At 28.5% G+C, this 14,201-nt stretch overlaps 1 protein-coding gene across 1 annotated transcript in view; it reads right to left on the bottom strand.

The window, feature by feature from the left end:
• The window catches only part of LOC143245502 (macrophage mannose receptor 1-like), a 45,740-nt gene extending 42,344 nt beyond the window's left edge, over window positions 1-3,396 (bottom strand). Inside the window, exons 1-2 of the mRNA XM_076491864.1 lie at window positions 3,031-3,396; window positions 1,394-1,421 (exon numbers count right to left, since the gene is read on the bottom strand). Of these exons, the coding sequence (XP_076347979.1) occupies window positions 1,394-1,421; window positions 3,031-3,354 (352 nt within the window). The 5' untranslated portion in view covers window positions 3,355-3,396. The remainder of the gene's footprint in view (window positions 1-1,393; window positions 1,422-3,030) is intronic.
• Window positions 3,397-14,201: the final 10,805 nt, after the last annotated feature.

The raw sequence follows: 14,201 nt of genomic DNA, 5'->3' as shown, positions 1-14,201 counted from the left end.
CTGTGTTGATTACCAACTGTTTGTATACTATATATATAGCTGTTTCATATCACTGTGTAAATTAACAACTGCTTGAATAGTATATATATTGTTGTTGTGTACTATTGTGTTGATTACTGTTTGTATAGTATATATACAGTGCCGTTGTGTGCTACTGTGTCGATTAACAACTGTTTCTACAGTAAATATACTGTCGTTGTGTCCTACTGTTGACTAACAACTGTTTCTATAGCAAATGTATTGTCGTTGTATACTACTGTGGATTAACAACGATTTGTATAGTATATATATATTATCGTTGTGTACTACTGTTAAGTAGGAAGTAGTTGTATAGTATATATATTATCGTTGTGTACTACTGTTAATTAGGAAGTAGTTGTATAGTATATATATTATCGTTGTGTACTACTATTAATTAGGAAGTATATGTATATTATGTATATTATCGTTGTGTACTACTGTTAATTAGGAAGTAGTTGTATAGTATATATATTATCGTTGTGTACTACTGTTAATTAGGAAGTAGTTGTATAGTATATATATTATCGTTGTGTACTACTGTTAATTAGGAAGTAGTTGTATAGTATATATATATTATCGTTGTGTACTACTGTTAATTAGGAAGTAGTTGTATAGTATATATATTATCGTTGTGTACTACTGTTAATTAGGAAGTAGTTGTATAGTATATATATTATCGTTGTGTACTACTGTTAATTAGGAAGTAGTTGTATAGTATATATATTATCGTTGTGTACTACTGTTAATTAGGAAGTAGTTGTATAGTATATATATTATCGTTGTGTACTACTGTTAATTAGGAAGTAGTTGTATAGTATATATATATTACCGTTGTGTACTACTGTTAATTAGGAAGTAGTTGTATAGTATATATATTATCGTTGTGTACTACTGTTAATTAGGAAGTAGTTGTATAGTGTATATATTATCGTTGTGTACTACTATTAATTAGGAAGTATATGTATATTATGTATATTATCGTTGTGTACTACTGTTAATTAGAAAGTAGTTGTATAGTATATATATTATCGTTGTGTACTACTGTTAATTAGGAAGTAGTTGTATAGTATATATACTTTCGTTGTGTATTACTGTGTTGATTAACAATGGTTTGTATAGTATATATACTATTATTATATATAGCCACACTACAGATACTATGATCTGACAATATTTATTCAGCGGTATTAGTACTTTATACAAGTTAACCACAATATAGATACTAAAATGTGACGACCTTAAGTCATCAGTATTAGCGGTTTAAATAAGTAAATCTTAATATCATACTTTTTATAAAAGAACTGATGGTCAAGATAATGATGGTAAACTGAACGTCTATAAAGAACATCAAACGGATATAAAAAGCTCTTACCTAGTACACAACGTGATTCCGAACATTTCTGTAAAGAAACATTTATTTGTTTATCAGAGAATATTTTGTTTTTGTTATCTCAATATTCTCATAAACGAAGAAACTCTTACATTCATTGTGTAGTAAGAATTAAAGAACTGTAATAAATTAACAATTTGAAAATACAGCTAGAACGATAAGAAGTTTAAAATATGAGAAAATTAGAAGTCATCGAACACTGAGAACATCTGCGTTACATTACATGACAGAGAGAAATGAAGTGTATGAAATGAACTTTCCAACACAGTGAAGCTAAAATATTAGTCAATTAGCTAATAAAAACCTGGTGAAGCTAATATATTAGTTATTGAGGCAAATAAAAACCTGGTGAAGTTAAATCATTAGTCATTTAGGCCAATACAACCTGGTGAAGTTAAATTATTAGTCATTGAGGCAAATAAAAACTGGTGAAGCTACAATATTAGTCATTGAGGCAAATAAAAACCCCGTGAAGCTAAATTATTAGTCATTTAAGAAAATAAAAACCTGTTGAAGCTAAATTATTAGTCATTTAAGAAAATAAAAAACCTGTTGAAGCTAAATTATAAGTCATTTAGTCCAATAAAAACCTAATGATGCTTCAATATTAGCATTGAGTCAAATGAAAACCTGGTAAAGTTTAAATATTAGTCAATTAGGCTAATAAAACCTGGCGAAGCTAACATATTAGTCATTTAGGCTAATAAGAACGTGTGATGCTAATATATTGGTCATTTAGTTTAATAAAAACCTGGTGAAATTAAATTATTAGTCTTTTTTTTTTTTTTTTGGAATTTCGCACAAAGCTACTCGAGGGCTATCTGTGCTAGCCGTCCCTAATTTAGCAGTGTAAGACTAGAGGGAAGCAGCTAGTCATCACCACCCACCGCCAACTCTTGGGCTACTCTTTTACCAACGAATAGTGGGATTGACCGTCACATTATACGCCCCCACGGCTGGGAGGGCGAGCATGTTTAGCGCGAACCCGCGACCCTCGGATTACGAGTCGCACGCCTTACGCGCTTGGCCATGCCAGGCCAATTATTAGTCACTGAGGCAAATAAAAACCTGGTGAAGTTATATTATTAGTCATTTAGTCTAATAGAAACCTGGTGAAGCTGAAATATTAGTCATTTAGGCTAATAAGAACGTGTGATGCTAATATATTGGTCATTTAGGTTAATAAAAACCTGGTGACGTTAAATTATTAGTCATTTAAGCAAATAAAAACCTGTTGAAGCTAAAACAGTTTAAGTAACATACGAAAGACAAGTAGAATGTGTTGTGTTTTTAATCGGTTTCTCAAAAACTACTTTCATTATGTACTATATCCATAGTCTTTAGCACTTGTAATGTTATTTACCTTGAAACCGCGTCTTATATCTGTTTCTTACTAGAATTTCAATGCTACCTACTATATTTTGTACGTTATATCCTTCTCTTAACAACTACTTTTAGCTAATCTATATTGTCCTTTATATCGTTCCAACGTATTGTGACAGTATTTTCTTTTGTCGAAGTGGCACCTGGTTACACCTCAAAAACAAGAAGTGCGTGTTCTTAAATGCTGTCACAAATTTATAATGCAACTTTAATATTGCTGTATTAACCATACATACCGGATCAAAGTACTTCAGGCTATAGAAGGTGTAGTTTGCACGGTATTTCACCTCTGTTGTGTTTTCATCGTACCCACCAATGATGCAGAAACAGTCCCCAATTTCCTGTCCATGATTTATCGCAGAACAGTTTATGATGGAACTGCAACTGGTGATACATTCCAGAAGGCTAGCAGAGCTAGTGCCTTGCTGCAAGTAAGTAACCGGTGCCTCGAGAAACGTGTCGATGCCGTGACTAGCTTCAGCCTGCAGGGCAGACTGTACAATGAAAGAGTAGCAAGGATGACACAGCAGCAGGCACATGAGGACACTAGCAAAGCCCATGATTTACTAACAGTCGACCAGCTATTCCTTATTAAAACTCTTGATCAAATCGTTCCAGTGAAAATAGCGTCAGCACACGTCCGGCGTATTTTCATATAAACTAAGTTAATGACAGACAATATAAAATACATGCTAGTTAACTACAGTTAATGTACAAATGACATGTCACAAATGACTCGACCAGTAGTCTATATCGAATGCGAGTATGAAAAATTGATAAATTATGATAATACACCGTAACTCAGAGTTGTTGGTTATTTACTAACGTTCTTGCAGGACTTAAGGGGTCGAAAAACGAAATCACCGATAATCAGTGATGTCGAGAAACCCACTTGTAGAGAAATATATTTGTAAAAACGGCTCGTTTGGGTTGATAATTTTTTTTTTTTTTTTTACGTAGAGGAGTGAACTCTACGTACAAATTTTTCTCAACCCAAACGAGCCGTTTTTACAAATATAAAATCACCGATAGATAGAGCAGATGAGTAACAAATGATGCTCATTTAGACAGAAAGTATGAAGTTTGGTAAATAAAGGTCATACCATATACCGGTTTCAAAAATATATGAACCAGGCTGTTTAAAACAGGATCTCTTAGGTTCGAATCAAAAATATATTGTTATCTTAATTTAAATAACTTTTTCATAACAGCCACAAATACATGTATATTGAGGTTACATTCTAAAACATTCTAATTCAAAACAATTATTCGCTATCTTTCGCAAAATAAAGTTAAAGATTCAACTCTACAGATCATATGTAATCGTTGGCAGAGAGTCAAGTACCACTTGCTTAGTACAACAAAGACTCAAGTACCACGTGTACACTACAACAGCGAGTCAGTTACCACTTGTTTAGTGCAAGAGTGAGTCAATTACCATTTTGTCAGTAAAACAGAGAGTCAAGTATGGCTAGAATAGAACATCAGTAGATTGATAACATATAAATATAATATATATTGTTGGTATTCTTATTTATCTATTACTCTGATAATATATAACTACACTACAATATTGTTGTTATTTTATATGATCTATTATTCTGATGTTATATAAATATAATATATATTGTTGGTATTTTCTTTTATTATCTTTTATTCTCTGATATTATACAACCACAAAAAAAATTGTTGGTATTTTTATTTATCTATTACTCGGATAATATGTAAATATAATATATACTGTTGATATTTTATCTTTCTATTAATCTGATATTATATAACTACAATATATATTTTTAGTATTTTATTTTATCTGATCTATTAGTGTGATAATATATAATATGTATTGTTGGTATTTTATCCTATCTATTGCTTTGATATTATATAAATACAATACATATTATTGGTATTCTTATTTATCTACTACTCCGATGTTATATAAATATCATAGATATTGTTGGTATTTTCTTTATCAGTTACTGTCATAATATTGTAGTTTATCTTTTCTATTACTCTGATATTAAATGAATATAATATATATTGTTGGTAGTCTTATTTATCTACTACTCTGACAGTATATAAATATATCTCTGGTATTTTATGTACTATACTGGTGCTATATAAATGTAATATATATTGTTAATATTGTTATTTATCTATTTCTTTGGTAATATATAAATATAATAAATATATTTGGTATTTTATCTTATCTATTACTTTGATATTATATAAACATCATATATATTGTTGATATTCTTTTTTATCTACTACTCTGATATTATATAAATATAATATATATTATTGGTATTGCTAATTATTTATTGCTCTGATGATATAAAAATATCATATATATTGTTGGTATATGATCTTACCTATTACACTGATGCTATATAAATATTATGTACATTTACCTATTACTCTCATAATATGTAAATATAATATATATTAATGGTATTCTTACTTATCTATTACTCTCATAATACATAAATATGACACATATTGTTGGTATTTTTATTTATCTATTACTGTTATAATATATAAATATAATAAATATTGGTGGTATTTTATTTGATCTATTACTCTAATATTATACAAATATAATAATATATTAGTGGTATTTTATCTGATCTGTCAGTTGGATGTGATATAAGCATAACATATTTGGTTGATTTTCTTATTTAACTATTACTCTGATAATATACAAATATAATATATATTGTTGGTATTTTATCTTATATATTACTCTGATGTTCTATAAATATAATATATATCCTTGTATTGTTACTTATCTATTACTCTAATAATATATAAATATAACACATATTGTTGGTATTTTCTATTATCTCTTATATATTGTTGATATTCTTATTTATTATTACTCTGATAATACATAAATACAATATATACTGTTGGTATATTATCTTCTCTGTTACTCTGATATTATATAACTACAATATATATTAACGGTATTTTTATTTATCTATTACTCTGATAATATATAAATATAATACATATTTTTGGTATTTTATCTGATCTATTAGTCTGGTGTTATATAAATATAATATATATTGTTGATATTCCTATTTATCTATAACTCTGACGGTATATAAATATATATAATATTTTGTTGGCATTTTATCTTATCTATTATACTGATGTTATATAAATGTAATATATATTGTTTATATTGTTATTTATTTATTTCTCTGATAATATATAAATATAATATATATTGTTGAAATTTTTTTTATCTATTACTCTGATGTTACATAACTATAATATACATTCTTGGTAATGTTATTTATCTATCACTGTGATGATATATAAATAAAATATTTGTTTTTGGTAATTTATCTTATCTATTACTCTGATGGTATATAAATGTATAATATATTCTATGTAGTTTATTTTATCTATTACTCTGATAATATACAAATGTAACATATATTGTTGGTGTTCTTATTTATCTGTTAACCTGATAATACATAAATATGACACATATTGTTGGTATACTTCTTTATCTGTTACTCTTATAATGTATCAATATAATATACGTATGTTGTTGGTATTTTGATTTACATATTACTCTGATAATATATAAATATAATATATATTGTTGATATTCTTATTTATCTATTAGTCTCATAATATATAAATGTAATACATATTCTTGGTATTTTATTTTATTTTATTTATTACTCTGATATTATAGATTTACACCAGAATATTCTTGGTATTTTATATGATCTATTAGTTTGATGTTTTATAAATATAATGTAAATTGTTGGTGTTTTATATTATGTATTACTTTGATGTTCTATAAATATATATTGTTCATATTCTTGTTTATCTACTACTCTGATGTTATATATATAATACATACTGTTGCTATTGTTATTTACCTATTACTCTCATAATATGCAAATATAATATATATTATTCGTAGTTTATCTTATCTATTATTCTCATATTATATGAATCTAATATATATTGATGCTATTCTTACTTATCTGTTACTCTCATAATACATAAATATGACATATATGGTTGGTATTTTTATTTATCTATTACTCTGATAAAATATAAATATAATATATATTGTGGTATTTTATCTTATCTATTACTTTGATATTATATAAACATCATATATATTGTTGATATTCTTTTTTATCTACTACTCTGATATTATATAAATATAATATATATTATTGGTATTGCTAATTATTTATTGTTCTGATGATATACAAATATCATATATATTGTTGGTATATGATCTTACCTATTACACTGATGCTATATAAATATTATGTACATTTACCTATTACTCTCATAATATGTAAATATAATATATATTAATGGTATTCTTACTTATCTATTACTCTCATAATACATAAATATGACACATATTGTTGGTATTTTTATTTATCTATTACTGTTATAATATATAAATATAATAAATATTGGTGGTATTTTATTTCATCTATTACTCTAATATTATACAAATATAATAATATATTAGTGGTATTTTATCTGATCTGTCAGTCGGATGTGATATAAGCATAACATATTTGGTTGATTTTCTTATTTAACTATTACTCTGATAATATACAAATATAATATATATTGTTGGTATTTTATCTTATATATTACTCTGATGTTCTATAAATATAATATATATCCTTGTATTGTTACTTATCTATTACTCTAATAATATATAAATATAACACATATTGTTGGTATTTTCCATTATCTCTTATATATTGTTGATATTCTTATTTATTATTACTCTGATAATACATAAATACAATATATACTGTTGGTATATTATCTTCTCTGTTACTCTGATATTATATAACTACAATATATATTAACGGTATTTTTATTTATCTATTACTCTGATAATATATAAATATAATACATATTTTTGGTATTTTATCTGATCTATTAGTCTGGTGTTATATAAATATAATATATATTGTTGATATTCTCATTTATCTATTAATTTGATGTTATATAAGTAAAATATATATTGTTGGTAGTTTATCTTTTCTATTACTCTGATATTATATAAATATAATAAATATTGTTGATATTCCTATTTATCTATAACTCTGACGGTATATAAATATATATAATATTTTGTTGGCATTTTATCTTATCTATTACACTGATGTTATATAAATGTAATATATATTGTTTATATTGTTATTTATTTATTTCTCTGATAATATATAAATATAATATATATTGTTGAAATTTTTTTTTATCTATTTCTCTGATGTTACATAACTATAATATACATTCTTGGTAATGTTATTTATCTATCACTGTGATGATATATAAATAAAATATTTGTTTTTGGTAATTTATCTTATCTATTACTCTGATGGTATATAAATGTATAATATATTCTATGTAGTTTATTTTATCTATTACTCTGATAATATACAAATGTAATATATATTGTTGGTGTTCTTATTTATCTGTTAACCTGATAATACATAAATATGACACATATTGTTGGTATACTTCTTTATCTGTTACTCTTATAATGTATCAATATAATATACGTATGTTGTTGGTATTTTGATTTACATATTACTCTGATAATATATAAATATAATATATATTGTTGATATTCTTATTTATCTATTAGTCTCATAATATATAAATGTAATACATATTCTTGTTATTTTATTTTATTTTATTTATTACTCTGATATTATAGATTTACACCAGAATATTCTTGGTATTTTATATGATCTATTAGTTTGATGTTTTATAAATATAATGTAAATTGTTGGTATTTTATCTTATGTATTACTCTGATGTTCTATAAATATATATTGTTCATATTCTTGTTTATCTACTACTCTGATGTTATATATATAATACATACTGTTGCTATTGTTATTTACCTATTACTCTCATAATATGCAAATATAATATATATTATTCGTAGTTTATCTTATCTATTATTCTCATATTATATGAATCTAATATATATTAATGCTATTCTTACTTATCTGTTACTCTCATAATACATAAATATGACATATATGGTTGGTATTTTTATTTATCTATTACTCTGATAAAATATAAATATAATATATATTGTGGTATTTTATCTTATGTATTACTCTGATGATATATAAATATAATATATATTATTGGTAGTTTATCTTACCTATTACTCTCATAATATATAAACATAATATATATTCTTCATATTTTGTATGATCTGTTAATCTGACGTAATATAAATATAAGATATATTGTTCATAATATTATTTAACTATTACTTTCATAATACATAAATATGTGTTGTTGTTATTTTATCTTTCTATTTCCCTGAAATTATATAACTACAATATATATTGTTGGTATATAATTTTATCTATTACTCTTACGATATATAAATATATAATATATTTTATCTATCATATTTCTCTCAAATTATATAAATATAATGTATATCGTACTATTGTTATTTATCTATTAATTTGATAATATATAAATAAAATATTTATTGATATTCTTATTTATCTATCACTCTGATGTTATATAAATATAATATATATTGTTGGTATTTTTATGTTATCTATTACTCTAATGTTATATAATTATAATATATATTGTTGATATTTTTATTTATCTATTACTTTGATCATATATAAATATAATATATACATTTGGTATTTTATCTTATCTATTACTTTGATATTATGTAAACATCATATATATTGTTGATATTTCTTTTTATCTACTACTCTGATATTATATAAATATAATATATATTCTTGGTATTGCTAATTATTTATTACTGTGATATTATATAAATATAATATATACTGTTGGTATTCTATCTCATATATTAGTGTAATGTGACATACATATATAATACAAATTGTTGGTATTTTATCATACCTATTACTCTATTGTTATATAAATATAATATAAATTCTTATTATTGTTATTTATCTATTACTCTAATAATATATAAATATAATATATATTGTTGATATATTATCTTCTCTATTACTCTGATATTATATAACTACAATATATATTGTCGTTATTTTAATTTATCTATTACTCTGTAAACCAAATATAATATATCTTGTTAATATTCTTATTTATCTATTAATTTGCTGTTATATAAATAAAATATAGTTTGTTGGTAGTTTATTTTATTTATTACTCTGATATTAAATAATTATAATATATATTGTTGTTATTCTTATTTATCTATTACTCTGATAATATAGGGTGTCCCAAAATAACGTTTACACTCTTTGACTGTGTATAGCTAATAAACCGTTTCTTTTGTTTCAGATTTGACTTGTGTCCAAGGATGGCGGATAATCAGCTTACAATCGAGCACAAAATATTCATTCTCAAAACGTTTTGGAAAGTCGAAAACAAAGCTGAAGTGCAAAGACGTTTTACTAGAAAGTTCCATATGGATGCGCCATCTCGCCCCAGCATTTCACGCATCATCGCCAAGTTTGATGAACACGGAACACTCCACCATATGAGAAAGGGTCGCTCCGGTCGAAAAAAATCATCAACAAGCCCAACAAGAGAGTAAGAGGTCATTGATAATGTTCTGAATTCTCCATGAAAATCAGTGCGCCAACTGTCTCGTGAAACAGGTATCCCTAAATCCAGCGTTCATCGCATTTTGAAGCGTTCCCAATTCAAAAGTTTCATCCCATCGCTTGTTCACGCTCTGAATGAAGATGACCCTGATCGAAGGGTTGAGTTCTGTGAATGGTATCTTGCTAGATGTGCAGGCGATGATGAATTTCCACTCAAAATTGTTTGGAGTGACGAAGCAACGTTTAAGCTGAATGGCTCAATAAATCGACACAACTGCACCTACTGGGAAACAGAAAATCCACATGTTACAGAGGAACATCACTTGAATTTGCCTGGAATGACTGTGTGGTGTGGTCTGTCCGCTAGGGAACTCATCGGACCATTCTTTTTCCAAGACACCGTAACAGAATTGAATTATCTCAACATGCTACAAGAGTTTGCCATGCCACGCATCCAAGAACAATTTGGAGAAGAAGAGTGTTTCTTCCAGCAGGATGGCGCTCCTCCCCACTTCCATCGCGACGTGAGAGCATATTTGGATGCATCTATGCCAGACAGATGGATTGGACGAAGAGGAAGTGTAGAATTTCCTGCTAGATCACCAGATTTGACACCCATGGATTTCTTTTTGTGGGGGTTTCTGAATGACAAAGTTTGCAGCACGAAAAGGGCAACAATTGACGAATTGAGAGTTGCAATTGAAGAACAATGTGCTTTAATACCAGATGAGATGGTGTTTGATGTGTGCACTTCCATTTCTTCCCGTTATGAGATGTGTCTGGAGCAGAACGGATTTCAGTTTGAACACCTGAAGTGAAGCAAGCAAATTGTGACATTTTACAATTTCAACCAAGGAGAGTTTTCCTTGGGAAGAATTTTACTTGTTATTTTTTCTCTTGATTTCAGTATTAAATCTTTAAATAAATCCTTTGGCTATCATATGTATCTTGTTTCATTATTAAAATAATGAGCAGAACGGATTTCAGTTTGAACACCTGAAGTGAAGCAAGCAAATTGTGACATTTTACAATTTCAACCAAGGAGAGTTTTCCTTGGGAAGAATTTTACTTGTTATTTTTTCTCTTGATTTCAGTATTAAATCTTTAAATAAATCCTTTGGCTATCATATGTATCTTGTTTCATTATTAAAATCAATAAACAAGGCAAGTTATAATGATCCAAAGAGTGTAAACGTTATTTTGGGACACCCTGTATATTATCTTCTCTATTGCCTCCCAGTAGCTCAGCTGTACGTCTGCTGACTTACAACGCTAACAATCTGCTTTCGATACCCGTGGTGGGCAGAGTACAGATAGCCCACTCTGTAGCTTTGTGCTTAATTCAAAACAACAACGACAGCAATCTTCTCTATTACTCTGATATTATACAACTACAATATACATTGTCAGTATTCTTATTTATGTATAATATTACTTTGATAACATAAATATAATATATATTGTTGGTATTTTATATGATCAATTAGTCTGATATTATATCAATATAATATATATTGTTGATATTCTTATTTATCTATTAATCTGATGTTATATCAATAAACCATTTACACTGCTGGCCAAAATCTTAAGGCCAATGAACATAAATAAAAAATATGCATTTTGTGTTGTTAGACTTAACCACTTATTTGAGTAGAGCTTTGAAAGATGAAAATAAGAAAAGGGAAAATAAAAATAAAATACTTTTTTAGCATTTAATAGGGAAAATGTGAACTCTATGAAATTAGCCTAAATACTAGCTGGACAAAAGTTTAAGGCCATACCAAAAAGAGGCCCGGCATGGCCTAGCGCGTTAAGGCGTGCGCTTCGTAATCTGAGGGTCGCGGGTTCGCGCCCGAGTCGCGCCAAATATGCTCGCCCTCCCAGTCGTGGGGGCGTTATAATGTGACGGTCAATCCCACTATTCGTTGGTAAAAGAGTAGCCCAATAGTTGGCGGTGGGTGGTGATGACTAGCTGCCTTCCCTCTAGTCTTACACTGCTAAATTAGGGACGGCTAGCACAGATAGCCCTCGAATAGCTTTGTGCGAAATTCCAAAACAAACAAACAAACATACCAAAAAAAAGGTCTAAACAGGGTAGGAAGTGCCCAACAAGAGGACTCAGTAGTGAGTTGCACGGCCGTCATTGCGAATTACTGCAAACATTCGCTTTGGCATGGTCGATATAAGCATTTGCAGAAGGCTGGCTGGAATGTTATTCCAAGTGGTGAAGATGGCTTCACGAAGATCATGCAGTGTTTAGAATTGACGTCCATTTCTATAGACTTCCCTTGCCATTCACCCCCAAACATTTTCAATGGGGTTCAGTTTGGACAAACATGCTGGATGGTCCAAAAGAATCACGTTATACGCCGTGAAAAAGTCCTTTGTCCTGCGGGCATTGCAGATTGCAGCTTTGTCCTGCTGAGAGATCCAGTCATTTCCACACACGCGAGGGCCTTCAGTCAATAAGGACGCTCTCTCCAACATGCCAATGTAGCCGGCTGCTGTTTGACGTCCCTGTATAACCTGAAGCTCCATTGTTCCATGGAAAGAGAAAGCACCCCAGATCATGATGGAACCTTCTCCACTGTGTCGTGTAGAAAATGTCTCCAGTGGGACATTCGTATCGTGCCAGTAACGTTGGAAGCCATCTGGACCATCCAGGTTATTTTTGTTTTCATCAGAGAACAAAACCACTTCCACTTTTCTACGTCTCATGTTTGGCGCTTTTCAGCAAAGTTTAACCGAGCTGTTTCGTAGTATAAAAAGAGGCGTGGTCTTTGAAGATGGTTACGGTTTTTAAAGCCTTTCTCTCGTGGATGCCGTCTTATTGTTCTTAAGCTGCATTCTGCGTCCATGAGGACCTTAATCTGGTTCGACGATCGGCTGGTGTCTTGCTGAACAACCCATCGAATCTTCCTGCTCAACGCCGGCGAAATGTTCATGGGCCGACCACATGAAATTCTCGTTCCGTATCCCTCAGGGTCTTTTAAGAAATTTCCAACAGCAGTTTCGCTACGCCCAGTCTCACCAGCGATGGCACGTTGAGAGACACCTTACTTTTGCAGCTCGACAATCTGTCACGTTCAAACTCTGTCAACTTTTTAGCCTTTGCCATGTTTTTACCCAATGTAACACAGGAGACGTCAGTGGGAGATGTTGACAACGCTAATGCTTAAACACAAATGACTAAATTTTCTTACGTGTTTACCGATTAACGCTTCGTTTCAGTATGGTCTTAAACTTTTGACCAGCTAGTATTTAGGCTAATTTCACAGTGTTCACATTTTCCCTATTAAATGCTAAAAAAAAAAAAATTATTTTCCCTTTTCTTATTTTCATCTTTCGAAGTTCTACTCAAATAAGTGATTGAGTCTAACAACGCAAAATGCATATTTTTTCTTTGTGTTCATTGGCCTTAAGATTTTGGCCTGCAGTGTATATAATTGGTAGTTTATGTTATCTATTTCACTGGTGTTATATAAATGTAATTTATATTGTTAATATTGTTATTTATCTCTTTCTCTGATAATATATAAATATAATATATACATTTGGTATCTTACATTATCTATTACTCTGATGTTATATAAATGTAATATATATTGTTCGTATTTTATATGAGCTATTAGTTTGATGTAATATAAATGTAATATATATTGTTGATAATCTCATTCATCTCTTACTCTCATAATATTTTAATATAATATATATTGTTCGTATTTTATCTTTCTATTACTTTAACATATGTTCATGTGTTTCATATCCAAGACACAGCTTTACCTCTTTAAGAAATGTTAATATGT

The sequence above is a fragment of the Tachypleus tridentatus genome, chromosome 2, assembly GCF_004210375.1.
Source record: "Tachypleus tridentatus isolate NWPU-2018 chromosome 2, ASM421037v1, whole genome shotgun sequence".
NCBI lineage: Eukaryota > Metazoa > Arthropoda > Merostomata > Xiphosura > Limulidae > Tachypleus > Tachypleus tridentatus.
This window is presented reverse-complemented; position numbering and strand designations above follow the sequence as displayed.